A 22,337-nucleotide genomic window follows, 5' to 3' on the forward strand; every position below is an offset into this window, starting at 1 on the left:
ACTTTTGTCCATTGATGATTTCTCGGATTTTTTCTAAAGTCTCAAAATGATGGCGCTCTAAGGTCGTCCATTTTACAAAAAATGAATTAATTTAGAAACAATAGATTTATGGTTTTGTCGTTGCTTTAAACTGATATAAATTGTCTCAGGATTTATGATGTTTGGTCCTCAAATAATGTGCAGTTACTTTAAGTTGTGCAATTACATAAAATTTTAAAGGCTTCGATATGAAAAAAAAAACAGTGCAACTAGAGTCAATGCCACAACAGCCAATGCTACATCCTGGATTCATGCAACTGCAGACCACTAACAACACAACTGTTGTGGTACAGCAACAACCTCAGCAAGTTGTCATCCAAGGTCCACGTAATTGGAGCACTGGCTTATGTGGTTGCTCTGAAGATTGTGGAGGATGTAAGTGACAATTACGTAGTTATATATAAAATGTTTTATTGCTGTTGTTAGGTATGAATATTTAAGATACATTTTTTCTATTGTTGAAGGCTTATTTGCCCTTTGCTGCCCGCTCATTCACTCTTGTGTTGTGAGTGGCAAAGCTGGTGAATGTTGTTGTGTTGCATGCTGTTATCCTGTTGCTCTTCGAGCCAAGATCAGAACAAGACATAAATTGCAGTAAGTAAAGGATAGCTGTTTTAGTGAACTATTTAATGGTGCTATAATTAATGTCGTAGAACATCTTAAAAAGCTTTGAATTTGTATTTGCATAACAATTTTGTTTCCACTTTAGGGAAGTATCGTTAATGATTGGTTTGTTATGGCATACTGCGGTTCTCTTGCTATGTGTTAAATGGACCAAGAATTAAATATTCATGGCATTTAGATTGAGGAACTTTCAACTTTTAAAATGATTCAATGTGATGTAACAACTTCTCTATATATCATTTGTATCTTGAGACTTTGTATGGCTTTTATCGTTTGTAATATTTTATAATCAATAAAATATTTTGAAGCTTATAAAAACTATTCCTGTTACTCTAACCAACGTTGCATCCTGAGCTAAGATAAAGAAACGATACAAAAATACACGATGTATTTACGTGTAAATAAATCAATACTTTTCAACGTAAACTTATTGTCGAATTGTAGAAGTAATCTTGTTTCTCTAACAAGCACTGCACCTACACATTTTTCATCATCAAACGCGAGAAATAAAATTGTAAAGTTGCCAGCTTGTGTAAAGTTTATAGAAAAGATTTTACTTCAATACAAAAATATGTGAGCCGGCTTTGGAAAGCGAAACCAACATGCAATATGGATACTGAATCAATATTTCGCAGCAGGATCACTTAGCAAAAAGGTACGGTATTGAAACAATTTCACGTATTTTATGCACCTTGTGGTCTCCTGTATGGAGAACAAGTGTTATGAGAAACGTTTCTCGCGTTTCGTGGTCTTCATTTGTACAAAAGATGAATGAATTTACGAGTAAAACATTTATGGTTTTGTCGTTGCTTCAAACTGATATAAAATCGTTTCGGGGATTTGGTCCCGGAATCATGCCGGCTTACTTCAAGCTATGCAATTTTCTTCATCTATTCTTTAAAATATGGATTTAACAATTTGTATAGAATCACAGCATGAATAATGTTGCTTACGTGTAAACAGCAAAGGTGAAGTTATCGTTAACTTGCGAAGAAAGTACATCCTAAAAGCTTGCCTAAGAAATTGAGAAAGTGAAGAAATTCAACGGTAAATAGGTAATTGATGTTGTGAAAACGAAACAAAGCCACATTTTTTGTAAAATAGCTATTACTGTAATTTCCTCGTAGTTTTCTCCTAAATTGCGAATATTTGATGATATTTTTTTAACGAAACACAATTTGCTTCGTTAGAGAGTGGTATTAAGCAACTTAAGTTTTTTCATTGTACGCCAATGTAAAACCTAGTTATGTAGCTATGAACATTTCTAGATTATTAAATGAAAATTGTTTGAGAAATCGATGAGCATGTCATTTATAATAAATGATCGAAAAATAAGGAATGAAGCTTAAAGGTGCTATAAAATTTCCTATTTTCATGATTTAGTTGTATTAAAATACAAAATCCTCGCTAAACAGAAAACGTACAAATATCAAATGCAAATACAAGCTCTGTAAATATTATCAGAAACACTGTTGGAAGCGGTACATTGTACATTCCAGTGAACTAGTGCATGCAATGAATGACAAACTAAGGCATAACTTATCACTGCTTCTGTCTCAACATATGTGAGAATGAGGACTTAATTTGACCAACAAGAAAGGATGTAATATCTTTATATATTACAGTATTTATTACAGTAGAATCTTTTTTACAATAACATTTTGTCAGAAATTTTGACAAACCATCGCAAAATGAAATTTTATTTAAATTAAACATTTCCGATTATCTAAACACACAAACTTTGTTGAAAAATAATTCGTATAAAATCTAAAACGTATATATTTATTTAAAAATTTAGCATGCAAAGAAGTTCAGTAATGAACAAACAACAATGTGTTCAGTCAGTATTTCTATTTGAAGATAAAAACAAGAGACAGTCACTACTTTATTACATAGTTTTGTTGATGAAAATGCAAACCGTTACCATTCGTCAAAAAAGTTAAATGTAACTATAGTTACTTTTAGCAAGGTTATTTGACAACACCTACCACTCACTATCCCATTCCATACATCACAACCACTCACTATCCCACTCTATGCACCACTACTACTCACTATCCCACTTCATACACCACTACCACTAACTACTCCCACTCCATATACCATTGCCACTCACTGTCCCATTCCATACACGAATACCACTCTATACACCACCCTTCACAAGAATCACAACATCCCCCCTCTCTACATCACTACCATTGCTATAGGTCATCCTGTATTCTTATCATTATCATTATCACGAATTACCAATAACAGTGACGAAGAATATGTTTCAAAGATCAATTCAATGGCGTCTGAAGCCGTTTGTAGTTCAATTTATGTTTCTTTAGTTCAGTGTCCAATACCAAAATGTACAACCCAACAATAGAACCAGGGTATAATGATAAAATGGAGGCCCCTCCACAGTACACCCAACCATATCCAGGACAACCTATGCAACAACAGCCAATGCCACAGCCTGGCTTCATGCAACAACAAAGCACTAACAACACAACTGTTGTGATACAGCAGCAACCTCAGCAAGTTGTCATCCAAGGTCCACAGGATTGGAGCACTGGCTTATGTGGTTGCTTTGAAGATTTTGGAGTATGTAAGTGACAATTACATAGTTATATATAACATGTTTTATTGCTGTTGTTAGGTATGAGCATCTAAGATAATTTTTTTTATCGTTTAAGGTTTATTTGCGTTTTGCTGCCCGCTCATTCACTCTTGTGTTGTGAGTGGCAAAGCTGGTGAATGTTGTTGTGTTGCATGCTGTTGTCCTGTTGCTCTTCGAACCAAGATCAGAATAAGGCATAATATTGCAGTAAGTAAAACATACCTTTTTTAGTAAACTATTTAATGGTGCAATATTTAATGTCGTAGAACATCTTAAAAAGTTTTGAATTTGTATTTGCATGAGAATTTTGTTTCTACTTTAGGGAAGTATCGTTAATGATTGGTTTGTTATGGCATACTGCGGTTCTCTTGCTATGTGTCAAATGGACCGAGAATTAAATATTCGTGGCATTTAGATTGAGGAACTTTCAACTTTTAAAATGATTCAATGTGATGTAACAACCTCTCTATATAGCATTTGTAGCTTGACACTTTGTATGGCTTTTATCGTTTGTAATATTTTATAATCAATAAAATGTTTTGAAGCTTATAAAAACTATTCATGTTACAATGACCAACATTGCATCCTGAGCTAAGATAAAGAAACGATACAAAAATACACGATGTATTTACGTGTAAATAAATCAATACTTTTCAACGTAAACTTATTGTCGAATTGTAAAAGTAATCTTGTTTCTCTAACAAACACTGCACCTACACATTTTTAAACATCAAACACTAGAATTAAAATTGTAAAGTTGCCAGCTTGTGTAAAGTTTATAGAAAAGATTTTACTTCAATACAAAAATATGTGAGCCGGCGGTGGAAAGCGAAACCAACATGCAATATGGATACTGAATCAATATTTCGCAGCATGATCACTTAGCAAAAAGGTATTGAAACAATTTCACGTATTCTGTGCACCTTGTGGTCTCCTGTATGGAGAACAAGTGTTATGAGAAACGTTTCTCGCGTTTCGTGGTCTTCATTTGTACAAAAAGAAGAGTACTGTTGCCAAGTATTTCACTCTGCTCTACAAAAATAAAAATATCTATCTGATGATTTAGAGCGTATACAAAAGAGAGCCATGGGCATCATATTTCCTGGAGCACATTATAAAGATGCATTAACCACAGCTGATATTCCGACCCTATTTGACAGACATGAATCTCTCAGTAGGAGATCCTTCAATGATATAGTTAGAATAAGAATCACAAACTTTACAATTTACTACCTCAAAGAACTGATGGCATTTATAATCAGCTAAGGACAAATAAAATATTTTATGCAACTAAATATTGCACAAATCGTTTTAAAAACTCTTTTATTCCAAATTTCTCAGACGAACATATCTCTTAAATTGTAGGTTGCCCATATGTTGTACATTCGATCTGCTTATGTAATATATCTTTTATTTAATCTTTATTCGAGTTTTACTATTATTAATCTTAATGCTTGTAAATAACTGTATTTTTGTAATTATGTATAATAATGGTGTATTATACACGTAATTCAGTTGTAAAAACTGCAAGATGCATTCATATTAAACAATTTTTGATTTGATTTTGATTTGAAAAGATGAATGAATTTACGAGTAAAACATTTATGGTTTTGTCGTTGCTTCAAACTGATATAAAATCGTTTCGGGGATTTGGTCCCGGAATCATGCCGGCTTACTTCAAGCTATGCATTTTTCCTTATCTATTCTTTAAAATATGGATTTAACAATTTGTATAGAATCACAGCATGAATAATGTTGCTTACGTGTAAACAGCAAAGGTGAAGCTATCGTTAACTTGCGAAGAAAGTACATCCTGGAAAAGCTTGCCTAAGAAATTGAGAAAGTGAAGAAATTCAACGGTAAATAGGTAATTGATGTTGTAAAAACGAAACAAAGCCACATTCTTTGTAAAGTGGCTAATACTTTAACTTCCTCGTAGTTTTCTCGTAAATTGCGAATATTTGATATTTTCTAATGAAACACAATTTGCTTCGTTGATGAGTGGTATTAAGCAACTTAAGTTTTTTCATTGTACGCAAAGACAATGTAAAACCTAGTTATGTAGTTATGAACATTTCTAGATTATTAAATGAAAATTGTTTGAGAAATCGATGAGCATGTCTTTTATAATAAATGATCAAAAAATAAGGAATGAAGCCTAAAGGTGCTATAGAATTTCCTATATTCATGATTTAGTTGTATTAAATACAAAATTCTCGCTAAACAGAAAACGTACAAATATTAAATGCAAATACAAGCTCTGTAAATATTATCAGAAACACTGTTGGAAGCGGTATATTGTACATTCCAGTGAACTAGTGCATGCAATGAATGACAAACTAAGGCATAACTTATCACTGCTTCTGTCTCAACATATGTGAGAATGAGGACTTAATTTGACCAACAAGAAAGGATGTAATATCTTTTTATATTACAGTATTTATTACAGTAGAATCTTTTTTACAATAACATTTTGTCAGAAATTTTGACAAACCATCGCAAAATGAAATTTTATTTAAATTAAACATTTCCGATTATCTAAACACACAAACTTTGTTGAAAAATAATTCATATAAGATCTAAAACGTATATAGTTATTTAAAAATTTAGCATGCAAAGAAGTTCAGTAATGAACACACAACAATGTGTTCAGTCGGTATTTCTATTTGACGATAAAAACAAGAGACAGTCACTACTTTATTACATAGTTTTGTTGATGAAAATGCAAACCGTTACCATTCGTCAAAAAAGTTAAATGTAACTATAGTTACTTTTAGCAAGGTTATTTGACAACACCTACCACTCACTATCTCACTCCATACATCACTACCACCCACTATCCCATTCCATACATCACAAACACTCATTATCCCATACCATACATTACAACCACTAACTACTCCCACTCCATACACTATTACCACTAACTACTCCCACTCAATACACCATTACCACCTACTACTCCCACTCCATACACCACTACCACTAATTACTCTCATTTCATGCACCATTGCCACCCACTACTTCCACTCCATACACAACTACCGTTACTTTTTGTGGTCCTGTAATCCCTATATTTATCATCATAACCTGGGATAACGCTCTCTTATTTGTTTCATTTGTTCATAAAAATTCATTAAACAATTATATAGAAGTATAAAGGCTTCAATATGGATAATCCCGCGCAAGTAGAGACAATGCCACGACCGCCAATGCCACAGCCTGGCTTAATGCAACAACAGAGCACTAACAACACAACTGTTGTTGTAGTGCAACAACCTCAGCAAGTTGTCCTTCAAGGCCCACGTGATTGGAGCACTGACTTATGCGATTGCTGTGATGATTGTAGCGGATGTAAGAGACAATTACGTAGTTATATATAACATGTTTTATCGCTGTTGTTAGGTATGACTATTTAAGATAAATTTTTTGTATTGTTGAAGGTTTACTTGGATGTTTTTGCCCAGTTATTCACAGGATAATTGTAAGTGGCAAAGCTGGTGAATGCTGTTGTGTTGCTTTGATGTGTCCAGTTGCTCTGAGAACCAAGATCAGAACAAAACATAATATTAAAGTAAGTTAAAACAAATTGTTGTTTTTTTTTGAATTAAGGTTGGTTAAACATCATTTGACTTCTTCTCTTTTCTTTAAAATACTGTTTTTTTTATGTCAACAAGTTGGACATTTTTGGCATTGAAACTATATGAAATTTTGTCTTTTTCTTTAGGGAAGTATCTGGGAAGATAACTGTGTTTTGTCTAACTGGGGAGCTTGTGCTATGTGCCAAATGGAACGTGAATTAGATGCTCATGGCATTTAGATTGACGAACTTCCAACTTTTAAAATGATTCAATGTGATGTAACAACCTGTCTATACAGCATTTGTAGCTTGACACTTTTTAGTTTTACGTCTTTTATCGTTTGTAATCATAATTTCGCAAAAGCACTATCGCTAATGCGCATTTAATTTAAACGACGAGTTTTTTGTTTTCTTTTATTATTTTTTTATTACGTTAAAAAACATTTCACGAATAACAACTTAAGAATAGCTATAGTTACTTGTAATGAAGTACTTGACACTACCGACCACTTACTATCCCATTCCATACACTATTACCACTAACCATTCTACTCAATACATCACCACATTTCATTATCCCCTCCATACATGACTACAACTCACTAACCCACTCTTTTAGTTCAACTTATGTTTATTTAGTTCAGTGTCCAATACCAAAATGTACAATCCAACATTAGAACCAGGGTATAATGATAAAATGGATACCCCTCCACATTACACCCAACCATATCCAGGACAACCTATGCAACAACAGCCAATGCCACAGCCTGGCTTCATGCAACAACAGAGCACTAACAACACAACTGTTGTGATACAGCAGCAACCTCAGCAAGTTGTCATCCAAGGTCCACAGGATTGGAGCACTGGCTTATGTGGTTGTTTTGAAGATATTGGAGTATGTAGGTGACAATTACATAGTTATACATAACATGTTTTACTGCTGTTGTTAGGTATAAGCATCTAAGATAATTACTTTTATCGTTGAAGGTTTATTTGCGTTTTGCTGCCCGCTCATTCACTCTTGTGTTGTGAGTGGCAAAGCTGGTGAATGTAGTTGTGTTGCATGCTGTTGTCCTGTTGCTCTTCGAACCAAGATCAGAACAAGGCATAATATTGCAGTAAGTAAAAGATACCTTTTAGTGAACTATTTAATGGTGCTATAATTAATGTCGTAGAACATCTTAAAAAGTTTTGAATTTGTATTTGCATGAGAATTTTGTTTCTACTTTAGGGAAGTATCGTTAATGATTGGTTTGTTATGGCATACTGCGGTTCCTTGCTATGTGTCAAATGGACCGTGAATTAAATATTAAAATTGTAAAGTTGCTAGGTTGTGTAAAGTTCATAGAAAAGATTTTACTTCAATACAAAAATATGTGAGCCGGCGTTGGAAAGCGAAACCAACATGCAATATGGATACTAAATCAATATTTCGCAGCATGATCATTTAGCAAAAAGGTATTGAAACAATTTCACGTATTCTATGCACCTTGGGGTCTCCTGTATTGAGAACAAGTGTTATGAGAAACGTTTCTCGCGTTTCGTGGTCTTCATTTGTACAAAAGATGAATGAGTAAAATATTTATGGTTTTGTCGTTGCTTCAAACTGATATAAAATCGTTTCGGGGATTTGGTCCCGGAATCATGCCGGCTTACTTCAAGCTATGCAATTTTCTTTATCTATTCTTTATAATATGGATTTAACAATTTGTATAGAATCACAGCATGAATAATGTTGCTTACGTGTAAACAGCAAAGGTGAAGTTATCGTTAACTTGCGAAGAAAGTACATCCTAAAAGCTTGCCTAAGAAATTGAGAAAGTGAAGAAATTCAACGGTAAATAGGTAATTGATGTTGTGAAAACGAAACAAAGCCACATTTTTTGTAAAATAGCTATTACTGTAATTTCCTCGTAGTTTTCTTCTAAATTGCGAATATTTGATGATATCTTTTTAACGAAACACAATTTGCTTCGTTAGAGAGTGGTATTAAGCAACTTAAGTTTTTTCATTGTACGCCAATGTAAAACCTAGTTGTGTAGCTATGAACATTTCTAGATTATTAAATGAAAATTGTTTGAGAAATCGATGAGCATGTCATTTATAATAAATGATCGAAAAATAAGGAATGAAGCTTAAAGGCGCTATAAAATTTCCTCTATTCATGATTTGGTTGTATTAACATACAAAATTCTCGCTAAACAGAAAACGTACAAATATTAAATGCAAATACAAGCTCTTTAAATATAATCACAAACACTGTTGGAGGCGGTATATTGTACATACCAGTGAACTAGTGCATGCAATGAATGACAAACTAAGGCATAACTTATGACTGCTTCTGTCTCAACATATGTGAGAATGAGGACTTAATTTGACCAACAAGAAAGGATGTAATATCTTTATATATTACAGTATTTATTACAGTAGAATCTTTTTTACAATAACATTTTGTCAGAAATTTTGACAAACCATCGCAAAATGAAATTTTATTTAAATTAAACATTTCCGATTATCTAAACAGACAAACTTTGTTGAAAAATAATTCATATAAAATCTAAAACGTATATAGTTATTTAAAAATTTAGCATGCAAAGAAGTTCAGAAATGAACAGACAACAATGTGTTTAGTAAGTATTTCTATTTGAAGATAAAAACAAGAGACAGTCAGTACTTTATTACATAGTTTTGTTGATGAAAATGCAAACCGTTACCATTCGTCAAAAAAGTTAAATGTAACTATAGTTACTTTTAGCAAGGTTATTTGACAACACCTACCACTCACTATCCCATTCCATACATCATAACCACTCACTATCCCACTCTATGCACCACTACTACTCACTATCCCACTCCATACACCATTGCCACTCACTGTCCCACTCCATATACCATTGCCACTCACTGTCCCACTCCATACACGAATACCACTCTATACACCACCCCTTCACAAGAATCACAACATCCCCCTCTCTACATCACTACCATTGCTTATCATCGTCCTGTATTTCTTATCATTATCATTATCAATTCAATGTCATCTGAAACCGTTTGTAATTCAACTTATGTTTCTTTAGTTCAGTGTCCAATACCAAAATGTACAATCCAACAATAGAACCAGGGTATAATGATAAAATGGAGCCCCCTCCACAATACACCCTACCATATCCAGGACAACCGGCATGCAACAACAGCCAATGACACATCCTGGCTTCATGCAGCAGCAGAGCACTAACAACACAACTGTTGTGCTACAGCAACAACCTCAGCAAATTATGATCCAAGGTGAACGTGATTGGAGCACTGGCTTATGTAGTTGTTGTGACGATTGTGGAATATGTAAGTGACGATTACACGATTGTAGAGAATGTGTGTAAAAAATTGAATCAAACTGTTACTGGTAATCGTGCATTTGTTTTTGCACTTAAAATGGTTGTGAAACTTCATCAACAACACTCTATTCCCAATGATGAAAATGCATTTTTGCCTTGCAATTCGAAGCACTCGATCATTTATAAATATTATAAAATAAATAACACATCATTGGAAAGCTAAGGACGAAAAACCCAATACCAAATGGACAATGGCCTAATAAAAGTTTAATTTCATGTTTTATGCACACTGTATCATGTGTTTTGTTGCTACTGTGAAGTATGAGTGCTTAGGCTTGATTTTTTGCCTTGTTGAAGGTTGCTTCGCTTACTGTTGCCCAGCTATTCACAGCTGCGTCGTAGCTAGCTTGGCTAAAGAATGCTGTTGTGTGGGGATGTATTGTCCGTTTGCTTTGAGAACCAAGATCAGATTGAGGCATAATATTAAGGTATAGTAAGTTAAAAAACCTCTTTTAGCGACAGCATCTTCTGGGTCTTAAAAACATGCTGTTTTTCATCTTGTGGAATAACTTGAAAGTCTTAAGACAACTGAAATTAAAATTGTAATAACAAAACAATTTAATTTGTATTTTAGGGAAGTATTTGTGAAGATTTCTGTGTTCTCGCATGGTGTGGTTCTTGTGCCATGTGTCAAATGCACCGTGAATTAAATATTCATGGCATTTAGATTGAGGAACTTTCAACTTTTAAAGTGATTCAATACATTCTAAAAACTTATCCATACACAGCATTTGTAGCCTAAGACTTTGTCTGCGTTTTTAAGCGTTGGAATATGATAACATATTATAAAATATATATCAACAACTCTTGTTACTTAAAACCATACACTACATTGACATATCCAATTATTAAAACTAAACTTGTAAAGTGGCCAGCTCAGGGCCTCGGGTAAATAACATATATAATGTTTTAATATAATTCAAGTAAATCATGTTTCATAATAGTTGTTAGTGACACACTCGCGCGAAACGATCCAAGAAAGATTTTGATTGGTTCAAGAACTTCGTGTGCATGATCCCAGAAAGATTTTGATTGGTTCAAGAACTTCGTGTGCATGATCCCAGAAAGATTTTGATTGGTTCAAGAACTTCGTGAGCATGATCCAAGAAAGATTTGATTGATTCAAGAAATTCGTGTGCATGATCCAAGAAAGATTTTGATTGGTTCAAGAACTTCGTGTACATGATCCAAGAAAGATTTTGATTGGTTCAAGAACTTCGTGAGCATGATTTCATGTAATCTCGCGACAATACAAAAAAATCCAAACTTACATTCAGACTTCGGTAACCCCAGCAATAACGCCATTAACCAAAACAAATGTATGTATTTTAACAAAATGTGAGTTCACAAAAGTCAAAAATACAGACATTGTGAGATCTTTCGCATGCACTAGTATGAAAATGCTATTGTTTGAATAATGGTTTAGTGTAGGCTTGCTAGCAATGATTTTGTTTAGTTTTACACACTAAACAAACTCCTTACATTACAAATGATTGATAGCACCCATAAATGGTTCCCTATAACTTCAAAGAGTAAAAATCTTTTTCAAGGAAGATCGACTAAAAACGTCATTTGTTGTTTAAAGCTTGTTTGCACATTAGTCTTGTTGCAACAGTTGCAACCCAGTGAACTATAATATCAACTGGAACGCTAACTGCGCCGCCATCTTTGAAGCCAATACTGACGCTACTTTTTCTGCGTTTTTAGAAGGCCATGATAATTTTTTACAAAGTAACTAACATCACTGGAACATTGATAAAACTTAAAAGGAAAGGAATCATACTAGAAAAAGGTGTATAAAATGCTATGAATATTCAAATATGTTTTATATAGCATTCATATTTTTTAACATTCAGTTCCGTCTTGTAGACTTGTATTGGTTTGCCGATCGTTCTTCCTCGATTCTTGCTGAATATGTTTCTCCTCGAAAATATCTTGCTTTTGCATGAACTCATTCCGTTAGATGCAATTTCAAAGCACAAAATGTGTAAGAAAACGACAAATAATCACTTTTTCACGTTTTTCTACTGCCAAGAAGCCTAAACAAACATCGCTCGCCGAAAAAAAACACGCATTATTTCAGGGGGGCTTACAAATTTCAGGTGTATTTTGGCTTCAGCCAATCATTGTGAAAATTATAGAAGTTATCGTTCCAGATGTATTTTAGTTCAGTGTATTGGAGTTAGCGTTCCAGTTAATATTATAGTTCACTGTTGTAATCATGTAGCATGCCCACTGACCATGCCTTGCACCCAGGTCGTTAGCCTTCACGTTCAAGTTCGTGAAAGAAAAAGGATCTGGGTACGAGGTTGCAGTTAATCAGTTGCTACATCAAGTATTTACAAAACATCACCATACAAAGAAATGTACTAAGGCATTGTTTGTAACATTAAAAAATTCATATTTATACACAAGCTTTTATGTTCATTAAAGAAGAAACAAAAATTGTTTGAACTAGCAGCCTTGGTTTATATTGTTAGTTACATAGAACAAGACATGATGTAAACTTTAAATAAGCACTGTGCGCATTGTAAAGGAACAAAAAAAAAGCAGCCGAGACGCACATAGACCAGTGGTTAAGCCAAACTACACATGCGCAAGTCATCAAAATTTTGTGTTTCTCTGAAGGATTTTCGTTTTTACTTGACTGTTTCTTGTACAATACTTCATATAAGCCAATGTATAAAAAGATATTTAAACTCATGTTGCTGTCATTTTCTTAATCATTTCTTGTCATATGCAACAACGGGTTGAGCTGACATAGAAAGTTTGTGTTAACTGTTATGTAACTCTCATAAGTCAAATCTTCCTACAAATACTTGTTGTAAGACAAACTTCTTGTTTATGCAAAAGGTTATTGAAGAAAGTAGTTTTGAAAGTCAATTGAAACGTTTTTTATTTGACGCTCGTTAGCTCTCGCTGATTTTACCGGCACAATCAATCACACACAGGAAATGACGTAGTCTAACGATGTAAGATATTAAAAGCCTAAAGCAAATACCGATACTTTTAGTTATCTGACAAGCGTCTGTGGATTTAGATCGATGTTATCACAGAACAAGAAAGAGAAAAGCCAAAAGAAAACTTTAGGTAAGGAAAGAAGCTTTTGATAAAATTAAAAAGGCTTTTCAAGTCAACAATAATAACAGAATAAGCTCATATTTAGAATTGGATTTGATTTTAAATGAAATGCATCATTCTCCGAAACTTTAAAGAAAAAAGTTATATACATCGTTAATTGTTCTCAACTTGACGAAGTGTTTTACGAAATGCTCGCGAACCAACGACAAAAGAATGCCAGAGTCTCGTTTTTCTAAAACGTTTTCACCAAGTTTTGAAACTTAGTAACCAAGCAACGATAAATAATGTTTTACGTTGCCATAGAACACGTAAACAACATACATAGGCACAGATTAAGTTGTTGACATTGAAGATGAAACATCACTTGATTTTAGTGATACTTTTTTTCATACAAAAAATATAACATCCACCTACTCAAAAGCATTCACAAACAATTGAAAACGGTCGATGAACTATAAACTATAAACGGCCAACTCTTAAGAGTGGATTTTTCTCCCCAATAAAATCTAACAAATATGAAAATCCAGAGAATGACAATAATAGTATTTTCTGCTCGGCTGCACAAAAGAGGATTAATGTCTGGAATATCTCATTTTATTTTATTAAGCAATCTCATCCGATAAGCCAAAAATGGCCGCAGTTGAACCAGTGATGACAGACCAACCAGAAGAAACAACTACGCAAAATGACAAGGCCGACATCCCCACAGGAAAGTGGAGTTCGGGGTTATTAGGATGTTTTGGGGACATTAAATCATGTAAGTTTATCCATCATGGTACATAACGATCCTAATAAGCCGTCCGGCAAGGAATAACAGAAAAATCGCCTTATGTAAAACGCAAAATGGCAATTGCTCTTTTTAAGGCAATCTTTAAACTTGTCACCACGACAAAGCCTCTGTTTTATTATAACAGAAAAATTTCTTTGTGAAACGACTTACAGCCACATGTTTCATTTTGTTGAACATAATTGAGCCGAGGGACGTTAACTTCCGGTTAAACGTATTTTCTTTCCTCAAAAAAGCGTAAAAACATGTTTTGTTCTTGTTTAATTGTAACATACGTCACGAATAAATGCTCAGAAGCCAGCTGCACAAACAAAACCTACATATTCTCAAAAAAAAGTCGAAAAAAAGACATTGTTATTCATGACATAAAATGATAAAACATGAGCGATGATTGGTCTATAGCTGAGTTTGAATTAGCCTGTGCAAACCGATTTGAGCTTCAATCAATTAAATAAATCAAAGATAGTTTTCAAATCAATCATGAAAATATTTTAGAGGAAAAATTAAAACATTTGTTTCAAATTTATCTGTTTCGCATTATTGTCATTTTATAAAAGAAATAAAAGATTTTTTTCGTGTTTGAACTGGCTTATGCAAACCTCGAAGACGTTTGTGAGAACTCTCGATGTTCGATTTCGGGCTTCCACTGATCTGCTCTCGAGTTCTCACAAAGGTCTCCCAGGCTTGTATAAAGCTGTGCAAAGCCAGAAAACATCTTTTACTTTTTACTTCGCCGACTTCAGACAAATTTGGACACTTTTTACGAATTTGCTTTAACGATACCTTAAAAAAACGTGACATTATCTCGCACGCGATTCAACAAATTTTTATCTTTATTGGTCAGGTCTCTTGGGTATGTTCTGCTCGCCAATATTGGCATGCAAACTCAGTCGTAAAATGAACGAATGTTGCTGTGCTGGATGCTTCGGGGGATCATCCCTTAGGACCAAATATCGCATACAACATGACATACAGGTAATTTGTCCGACTACATAAATACATGCAGTATCCTACTTGAATCCATTGAAATTCCCGACAATCCATTATGTTCCAGGGTTCAGTTTGCAGCGACGCCTTGATAAGCTGCTTCTGTACGCCATGCGCATTATGTCAGTTATCACGTGATCTAAATACAAGATAAAGTGGAAAAGTTACATTATAAAGTGGAAAAGAAGATGATGGAACTATGAAGTTTGCAAACTAGTATATAAAAAACCCACACTAACAATTATTGATATATGAACGAAAGCATGACTAATAAATCGTTTGTACGTATTTTCAAACAATATGTAGCTATTCATAGTGCACATGTGTATGTTTACAACGCTGGGTTCACTTTTTTTAAGCCTAACACTTTAGCGAGCAATTTGATAAGCGACAAGTTCCGTACGGAATATCGAGGTTTCAATGTTTTGAAAGATTAGTTTAAAGGAAACAACAGAAGTAAATAGCAAAGACAACTAGTCCATTGAAGTAAATATGAAAATGGCGGCTACTTTAAGGTAAACATGTCTGTACTTGCATGAGGCTAAAATGAAGGTAAGGTAGCGCATTTTCGCTTTCTGCCTCGTCAATGAACTTTCTTCGGGCCGTGCATTGAAAGACTGGGTCTAGCTAAATTGCTGACGTAAGAGGGATATGCGTGTTGATAAAAGAAAACTAGAAACTAGTGTGAAATTCATCAATCTCCAAATCCCAGAAAAAGGGTTTTTAAAGCGCAAAAAATCCATCAAAACAATCCGCTTCGATCTGTTGAAATAACAATGAATTGTACGCATCGCTTTTTTATCACGAGCACCCGTTTTCAGTTCTTGTCCATTTACATTGAAGAATCCAAGGTATTGCATGTTGATTATTCTGAGCAATCGACAGGTGAAAACTGAATCTTAATGTCGTGAAAGCTAACAACTACGTGATATTATTGATATAAACAAACCAAATATTTATATTGTTCAGTTTTAGCTTGCGGAAATTAACCGAGTTTTGTATTATTCACACCACAATCCAAAATAATAATTTGTTGATATTCAGGGTGATGATCAAATATGCGAATGATCATAAATACATGTCGCATTCTATGTGAAGGTCAAATGGTCGAAAATGTACAAATGAGATTTGTGCCTGGAGAGATTTTGTTCGTGTTTGAAAGATGAAACATTAAAGTGGAAGGATTATCGAACACATTGGAAAATTGTAAGTTAGAGGACAAATTTAAAGCATGACTTGAGTTGGTTCCTTTTCGTTTGGCGACGGTAACAGAATTGAAAGACAATGTTCACGGCAGTTTTGTTAAATAGCGATGGAGATGATGATATTGAAGAACACGTGACTGTCATGCGTGCATGCCTGAGGTCATATCGTAAGCGATTTTTCAAGATAGATGTGGTTTTCTCACGATATTCGTGATTTAAATAAAAGACAGACTAGAAATGACGAAACACTGGCAGACCAAAGTAAATTCTATGACTTTTCAAATAATCTTAAAAAGTCTGATGAATTATGCATAGTATAATTATGCACCAAACAGTGTTTATTAAGCGATAACTCATTTCATGTCGGCTTCAAAATAACATATGTATATTCAAATTCGAACAACATGATTGGTCAGGCGCGTCAAAAGCCATCTGGAGCACGACCTCATTTACATTCAAAAAAGTTTAGCAACAAAGAAGATGTAATTAAAGTCTCGTAACAGAATGAATCGTCGTTGGCCACGATAAAAACACAAGACCTGCTGCCTGGAACCAAGAGTTGATGCGAAAATTACACGACTGCAAGAAGCGTCCAAATCATTCGAATAAACAATGGAGAAGTCCCAGCTACAGCAGACGGTCGAAAGTTTAAAACATCAACTCAATATCGCAAGAATTCCACTGTCTGAAGCGTGCTACGAGTAAGTGCTTTAGAAGAAAAACAATGAGTTCTGTAACGTGTATTGGATCATATATTATTGCTAAGTATGCTTTTACGTTAGTCAAATATTTGTTTTGCACAAAGCAATTTGACAAAATCATTTTGTTGCACAATTACCGACGTCGGAGGAACGTTTTCACGTTAGGTTCTATGGTTGGTTTAGAAGCGGTTTGAAAATACATCTTATCATGAAATGTGATTGTTTACGTGTAAGCACGCAAATAAATGATAAATAGATTTCCTCAATCGTTTTCATTCAACAGTGATTTGAAATAGCATTGTGTATCTGCAAGCTTTCAATAAACGCGTTTAAAGGTATATTTTACATGCAGCGTTGACTCTGCCTTAAGAATGCACCTATTTTTGGAATTTTGTGAGGTGATTTTGTGGTCAAAATATCAGATATTCGATACAAAAATAGAAAATCTAAAAACAATGAAAGTCAACGGTTTTTCACAGAAACATGAATATATACGTACAGCGTCTGAACACATTAGCGTGACGCCTATGATAATCATAACAAGCAAACAGACAAAATATAAAATACTTACAAAGCCCTTCATAGATCATAGCAAGCGCGCCCATTGTTACATGATTTGAAATTTAAAAGCCGCTTTAAAATGGGACGCAAACGCTATCAAACAAGATGGACTTCAAACAGCTACGAACGATTTATGTTTTGTGATATATGCGACGCATTATGAAAAAAAATATCGAACAATAAAAACATAACACAACTAATAGACGATCATTTTCATTACTGCTTTAGTTTGAAAGATTATTGTCAAAGACACATCAACGCTGATCCATTGATTACCCCAGTTGACAAGAAAGACAATCCATGGGCGGAAAAAAAGACTTGTGCAATAATTTAGATATCGCATTCATCAGATCATAAATTCAACATAGATCAGGAAATTGTATTTTCTTCAATTTTTTTTCGAAGTTGTGTCATCCATTCCAGTGTAATGGCTATTATAATACATGTATATGAAAAAGCTTGCAACTAAAACATTTCGTTTCAGTTTGTTGTAGAAAAAGTAAACATTTAGAAAAGACGTATTATATGCGAAACAAAAAATGTGGAAGAAGGTAGATTTTCTCTTACCTGAATAAGCCATCTATTGACATTACTCTTTCATCGTTTTACTAATAAAAAATGGATCAAAATGTGACTTATATTTTTCATCGATTGATCTATTGAATAGGGGATGGATTTCTTGTAGGATAATGAGGGATGCATGGGGGTGGTGCGCACTCCTCCTAGCCATGACTAGAGGGTGCTAGAGGGATGCTGACTTCCTGTAAAATACTAACACACCAAGGAGCTAAGCATGATAACTGTGATTCTTTCCAAGAACTATTTATACATCGTTGATTCGTCACACAGCCAGAAAAGGAAACAGACGCTATCACCCCCCCGGGATACATTGAAAATTAGTGACTAAAGATTCAAACAGCAAGCTATCCAGGGGGAGTGCCTAGAACTGTCATTTACCTTGACGTGTTTTCCACATTGAATTGTATAATTTGATTCATCAAACACACATCCTGTTGAACAATGGAAAAATACATAAAATAAAACTCAAAACGCAAAACTCCCTGCTCGTGTACAACGTCCCCCCACTCACCATATTCCTTGGCGCAGTAAAAATGAAACAGTTTCCGGCACGTACGTTGTAAACATATCAACGTAGCGCCATTTTCACCGCAGACGCTACAAAACTAAAGAGAATTATGTATTTCACATTATTGACATGCTCGTTGCCGTATAACTACCTAATTACGCTATAAAAAAACGAAAAAAACACGTTCATGTATGAAATAGATTTTCTTCAAACTTAAACATAAGGATGAGCCTGTTAATAGGCAAATAATCGCCGAGAAAGATTACTTCAAATCGCGAAATAATAGAAGAAAAACTTTTTTCTGACAACAGACACCTTTCCAACAAGATAAACCACAAATGATACAGTGTAAACAGTAAAAACGATATAAAACTTCTTTGTCGGCCATTATTTGTTTGTCATATGCTTTTTAAAATGATTAATTAATCCTACAAATCATAGAAATCAATTTCGCGTATTATAGAGCACGAAATTGCCACCTTAGTAACTTAATTTTATTGGTGAATGGTGAAAAATCTTTAGACAATTTTCCACTCGTAAATCCGATACTTTATATAACACAAATAAAGACAACTGCTGCCAGCAAGACGAATAACTCAGTAGTGGAACGTACTTCGATGTACTCAGACGTACTCTATTTAAATATTGATATGATATTGCAAGCCTGCAATATATTGGAAAGCGGTAGAGCCTGGATACTTCATACGTGTTAGGAAAAAGAGAGCCGACTCCTTGCATCAAATAAGAGTCTATTATATAGTAGCATACATAAAATAATAATATAAACACGACACTGACACTCAACTCACCCTTGTTCTGGCATCAATAACAACTTGTTCACATCCCACTAAAGTATTATCTACGGTATAGAACCCCGGCGACCAAACAACACAGTAACCATGAAACCATACTTCACAAGGAGAATCTTTCTCACTCGTAGACGATCGTCGTTTTTTTGATATGGGCTCACTGTCCTCGCAAACGTTTTCCTCCTGATATCCCATGTGATCCCCGATGGATCATTAATCTCATATGGTCCATAAAGACAACCGAGGTTGTTGACAAAGGACGGTTTTCCACACAAAGCACAAGTCCACGGGTTGGTACTTGAAACCTCTTTATTTTTTACTTTTTTCACTACTTGTCCAGTTTTAGCTGACGATTTGCCTCGTTCGGAAGCATTGATAAGTTCGTTTGTCGATGATGTCTGAGATGTGTTTGTTTCATTTTGAAATAGATTACTTTTTGGTTCATTACCATCGTTATTTTGCAACAATCTCGGTTTGCCATGAGGTTGAACAACAACTTTTTCTAAAGTTTTTTCAGGTTTTTTAATCGAAGGCCACGTAACCTCATTAGATAAACATGGCTTCAGTAAATTCTCAACTTTCTTAAAAGACGATGACACATTTGAAACTAAATTCGGTACAGCATTCGGCTCACTATAAGAGCTTTGCGCAGTTAATGGAGCTCTATTACTTTGACGCTTCGATGTACTCGAAACATTGAGAACTTTTGTAGCAGGATTTACCGCTGGCTTCTGAATGTGCGCCCCTGTAGGGTTATCAATTGCCACATTGGAATCTGACGTTTGTTCTGCTTTAGCGGGAAATTTTGAGAGTTCATTTTGTCGATCATTCGAAGTACAACTATCCTTTTCTTTAGTTAAAACAATGGGTAGATTTATGTTATTTTCAGGCTGAACATTTGCGTTAACGGTAGTTAAATTGACCTTAGGTATAAACAAACCGGTTTGAGACGCTGCTGATCCGGATTGCGAGACGACAAAGCCTGTTTGAACAGGTTTATCAGAAGTTCGCGTAACAGCAATCGCTGCCCTGGTGTTTGAAGATTGCGGAAGCGAAAACGTTGAACAGTCGGTTTTAAAGAGGGACGAGCTAAGCTTCCTTTTTTACAGGAAGGTACGCGGGGCTGTAGAGGTAGAAGCTGTACAGTTTGGCCAGAAATTTGACCTACCCGCTTTGATTGACTAACCATTGAAGAAGGAACAACAGCCGTCTTCGATAAAACACGAGGCAATTGTGCACGTACAATATTTTGATTTGCTGATACATTTGGTTTGATCGTTTGCAGTATCACCTTGTGATTGTCAACAATTAAGTTTTGTTTCTCGGACTTTTGTGACTTTTTCTGTTCGATTGTTTTCAATATTTCCTGCGGTTTGATTATCACAATTTTTTGTCCAGGTGGCACTTTTAACGAAGTCTGTAAAGTTTCTGAATCCATTCCACCCACGGGAATCAACACCACTTGACTATTGTTTTGCGTGATTATATTTGAGTCCACCGGTATTGAGACCATTTTTAGGGGAGTTTGGACAGATGGGTTTTTTGATGGGATCGACATTTTAACAGAGGATGAAGTGGAGGTATGGGTTTCTTTGTTCACGACAGAGTCAATGACAACAACACTGTCACACGACTTATTGGAAAGTTTTGATGAAGCATTCATGTTTTGTGAAAAATCTTTTACTTGAGTGGAATCATCCTGACTATTTGGTGAAATTTTACTTTTAACTTTTAATTTATTTTGAGGAGTCTGTACATCAACTTCTTCAATATCGTTTCCCATTTTCCCATCATCCTTCTTCGCCTCGACTTCTACAAGGCCATCTGTCGAAATTGAATTAGCATCTACTAAATGATTTGGGATCATGGGTAATTCAATTTCTTGAATATCACTCCCCATTTTCCCATCATGCACTTTGATCTGCTCTTCTTCACAGTTCACATCACTGTCCTCAAACTAGCAACACAAAGATATCACAATAAAACATGTCTACCTTGGAGCACAACATAATTAAACAAAAAATTCAATGGATCAACAATAACATAATTCTTATCAAATATATGAAACATGTTGATGAGATTTTGACACCAAAAGGATGGATTTTACTGAGGCAATGCTTGAAGGTCATAAATTCAGAAAGCGATACACTATATTATCACTAATTTCTGAAGATATTCTTGCTAGTTTCCATTAACCATTAATTCCCTTTTGACAAAGCAGTTTGTTAGAAAAGTTGACCATGAAAGTTAACAAACAACTGAAACAAGCATTGTGGAAACCATAAAATGAAACATTTAAAACACAATGCCATTTCACAAGATTCTGCATCGTCATTTCTCATAAAAGTAAGCATAAAAGCATTTCTTACCAGTTGATCGGGCACACGAAAGTCCTCACTCATCTCCAACAGCGAGTCCAAGCTCTTGTTTCTATTTGTCATTTTCAAGAAGATAGCTCTGCTCGTCAAAGTAAAAATTTCAACCGTTTAAGCAATCATGACTTTCTCACAAACTTTCCGAAGAAACTCAAGTGCTTCACCTCAGGAGAAGCTGAAGGACTATGGGGGGAAGGTTAGACTAAAATTTCTTGACACGTGTACTATAAGTTACAGCAAATATTATCGAGAGCTTCATACACACATCACCAGGACCATTATAAATATCCTTGCTTATACAAACCTGAGAAAACTCGAGCAGTCTTCTTGTCAACTTTACATTTTCACTGTCACATTCTGATTTACTATCGAGAAATTTGTTCTGCAGTTAATGATGGTCATCAAGAGCCCGCAATACACAGCGACGAAACCATTTCTGGTTTACTTCGTGTTATAAGAGGTATTGTGAAACATAGGACGTGTTTCTCTAAACTGCATGCTCTCGAA

At 34.7% G+C, this 22,337-nt stretch overlaps 6 protein-coding genes and 2 long non-coding RNA genes across 14 annotated transcripts; 6 read left to right on the plus strand and 2 right to left on the minus strand.

Moving 5' to 3' along the window:
- Positions 1-262: 262 nt before the first annotated feature.
- LOC124448686 (cornifelin homolog A-like) lies at positions 263-11,175 on the plus strand. Its single transcript, XM_046999636.1, has 4 exons — positions 263-286; positions 10,024-10,184; positions 10,535-10,665; positions 10,812-11,175. Exons 1-4 carry the CDS (start codon positions 273-275, stop codon positions 10,902-10,904), a joined length of 399 nt encoding a protein of 132 aa, XP_046855592.1. The 5' UTR covers positions 263-272; the 3' UTR covers positions 10,905-11,175.
- LOC124448691 lies at positions 313-1,089 on the plus strand. The gene is made up of 3 exons (XR_006949211.1): positions 313-414; positions 504-633; positions 749-1,089. It is a non-coding gene; the product is annotated as an uncharacterized LOC124448691 (long non-coding RNA).
- LOC124448685 (cornifelin homolog) lies at positions 1,587-7,238 on the plus strand. Of its 5 annotated transcripts, none has more exons than XM_046999633.1 (4): positions 1,587-1,710; positions 6,418-6,619; positions 6,709-6,839; positions 6,993-7,238. In XM_046999633.1, exons 2-4 carry the CDS (start codon positions 6,436-6,438, stop codon positions 7,083-7,085), a joined length of 408 nt encoding a protein of 135 aa, XP_046855589.1. In that variant the 5' UTR covers positions 1,587-1,710; positions 6,418-6,435; the 3' UTR covers positions 7,086-7,238. The 5 variants fall into 5 exon arrangements, with proteins under 5 accessions (XP_046855589.1, XP_046855590.1, XP_046855591.1 ...); XM_046999634.1 differs by having other exon boundaries at positions 6,421-6,619; XM_046999635.1 differs by lacking the exon at positions 1,587-1,710 and adding an exon at positions 5,009-5,124 and having other exon boundaries at positions 6,421-6,619.
- On the plus strand, positions 1,607-3,814 carry LOC124448681 (cornifelin homolog). Its single transcript, XM_046999626.1, has 4 exons — positions 1,607-1,718; positions 2,994-3,253; positions 3,342-3,472; positions 3,588-3,814. Exons 2-4 carry the CDS (start codon positions 3,013-3,015, stop codon positions 3,678-3,680), a joined length of 465 nt encoding a protein of 154 aa, XP_046855582.1. The 5' UTR covers positions 1,607-1,718; positions 2,994-3,012; the 3' UTR covers positions 3,681-3,814.
- On the minus strand, positions 6,639-10,110 carry LOC124448692. Its single transcript, XR_006949212.1, has 2 exons — positions 10,024-10,110; positions 6,639-7,616 (listed from the first exon to the last, which is right to left on the minus strand). It is a non-coding gene; the product is annotated as an uncharacterized LOC124448692 (long non-coding RNA).
- Positions 11,176-13,237: 2,062 nt separating the features above from the next.
- LOC124448684 (cornifelin homolog A-like) lies at positions 13,238-15,426 on the plus strand. Its single transcript, XM_046999630.1, has 4 exons — positions 13,238-13,327; positions 13,926-14,075; positions 14,950-15,080; positions 15,160-15,426. Exons 1-4 carry the CDS (start codon positions 13,282-13,284, stop codon positions 15,244-15,246), a joined length of 414 nt encoding a protein of 137 aa, XP_046855586.1. The 5' UTR covers positions 13,238-13,281; the 3' UTR covers positions 15,247-15,426.
- On the minus strand, positions 14,921-22,229 carry LOC124448674 (retinoic acid-induced protein 1-like). Of its 3 annotated transcripts, XR_006949208.1 has the most exons (7): positions 22,135-22,228; positions 21,825-21,912; positions 19,456-21,412; positions 18,650-18,743; positions 18,517-18,569; positions 18,127-18,167; positions 14,921-15,231 (listed from the first exon to the last, which is right to left on the minus strand). XR_006949208.1 is itself a non-coding variant. In XM_046999619.1 (6 exons), the coding sequence occupies exons 3-6, from the start codon at positions 19,648-19,650 to the stop codon at positions 18,165-18,167; spliced, it is 345 nt and encodes a 114-aa protein (XP_046855575.1). In that variant the 5' UTR covers positions 19,651-21,412; positions 21,825-21,912; positions 22,135-22,228; the 3' UTR covers positions 18,127-18,164. The 3 variants fall into 3 exon arrangements, 2 of the variants coding, with proteins under 2 accessions (XP_046855575.1, XP_046855574.1); XM_046999619.1 differs by lacking the exon at positions 14,921-15,231; XM_046999618.1 differs by lacking the exons at positions 14,921-15,231; positions 18,127-18,167; positions 18,517-18,569; positions 18,650-18,743 and having other exon boundaries at positions 19,785-21,412; positions 22,135-22,229.
- On the plus strand, positions 16,759-18,193 carry LOC124448689 (guanine nucleotide-binding protein subunit gamma-e-like). The gene is made up of 2 exons (XM_046999638.1): positions 16,759-16,998; positions 17,788-18,193. The coding sequence occupies exons 1-2, from the start codon at positions 16,910-16,912 to the stop codon at positions 17,891-17,893; spliced, it is 195 nt and encodes a 64-aa protein (XP_046855594.1). The 5' UTR covers positions 16,759-16,909; the 3' UTR covers positions 17,894-18,193.
- Positions 22,230-22,337: the final 108 nt, after the last annotated feature.

This window comes from Xenia sp. Carnegie-2017, unplaced genomic scaffold (assembly GCF_021976095.1).
Source record: "Xenia sp. Carnegie-2017 unplaced genomic scaffold, XeniaSp_v1 HiC_scaffold_23, whole genome shotgun sequence".
NCBI lineage: Eukaryota > Metazoa > Cnidaria > Anthozoa > Malacalcyonacea > Xeniidae > Xenia > Xenia sp. Carnegie-2017.

What these genes read in the sequence shown, in the direction of transcription:
- LOC124448686 (XM_046999636.1), top strand. An exon ending in TTGTGACGATTGTGGAATAT is followed by an intron (nt 10,185 to 10,534) that starts GTAAGTGACGAT and finishes GCCTTGTTGAAG; the next exon opens with GTTGCTTCGCTTACTGTTGC. An exon ending in GATTGAGGCATAATATTAAG is followed by an intron (nt 10,666 to 10,811) that starts GTATAGTAAGTT and finishes TTTGTATTTTAG; the next exon opens with GGAAGTATTTGTGAAGATTT.
- LOC124448681 (XM_046999626.1), top strand. Translation starts at nt 3,013, where the DNA reads ATGTACAACCCAACAATAGAACCAGGGTATAATGATAAAATGGAGGCC. An exon ending in CTTTGAAGATTTTGGAGTAT is followed by an intron (nt 3,254 to 3,341) that starts GTAAGTGACAAT and finishes TTATCGTTTAAG; the next exon opens with GTTTATTTGCGTTTTGCTGC. An exon ending in GAATAAGGCATAATATTGCA is followed by an intron (nt 3,473 to 3,587) that starts GTAAGTAAAACA and finishes TTTCTACTTTAG; the next exon opens with GGAAGTATCGTTAATGATTG.
- LOC124448685 (XM_046999633.1), top strand. Translation starts at nt 6,436, where the DNA reads ATGGATAATCCCGCGCAAGTAGAGACAATGCCACGACCGCCAATGCCA. An exon ending in CTGTGATGATTGTAGCGGAT is followed by an intron (nt 6,620 to 6,708) that starts GTAAGAGACAAT and finishes GTATTGTTGAAG; the next exon opens with GTTTACTTGGATGTTTTTGC. An exon ending in GAACAAAACATAATATTAAA is followed by an intron (nt 6,840 to 6,992) that starts GTAAGTTAAAAC and finishes CTTTTTCTTTAG; the next exon opens with GGAAGTATCTGGGAAGATAA.
- LOC124448684 (XM_046999630.1), top strand. Translation starts at nt 13,282, where the DNA reads ATGTTATCACAGAACAAGAAAGAGAAAAGCCAAAAGAAAACTTTAG. An exon ending in TTTTGGGGACATTAAATCAT is followed by an intron (nt 14,076 to 14,949) that starts GTAAGTTTATCC and finishes TTTATTGGTCAG; the next exon opens with GTCTCTTGGGTATGTTCTGC. An exon ending in GCATACAACATGACATACAG is followed by an intron (nt 15,081 to 15,159) that starts GTAATTTGTCCG and finishes ATTATGTTCCAG; the next exon opens with GGTTCAGTTTGCAGCGACGC.
- LOC124448689 (XM_046999638.1), top strand. Translation starts at nt 16,910, where the DNA reads ATGGAGAAGTCCCAGCTACAGCAGACGGTCGAAAGTTTAAAACATCAA. An exon ending in CTGTCTGAAGCGTGCTACGA is followed by an intron (nt 16,999 to 17,787) that starts GTAAGTGCTTTA and finishes TTACTGCTTTAG; the next exon opens with TTTGAAAGATTATTGTCAAA.
- LOC124448674 (XM_046999618.1), bottom strand. Translation starts at nt 21,896, where the DNA reads ATGACAAATAGAAACAAGAGCTTGGACTCGCTGTTGGAGATGAGTGAG. An exon ending in TTCGTGTGCCCGATCAACTG is followed by an intron (nt 21,413 to 21,824) that starts GTAAGAAATGCT and finishes TTGTGTTGCTAG; the next exon opens with TTTGAGGACAGTGATGTGAA.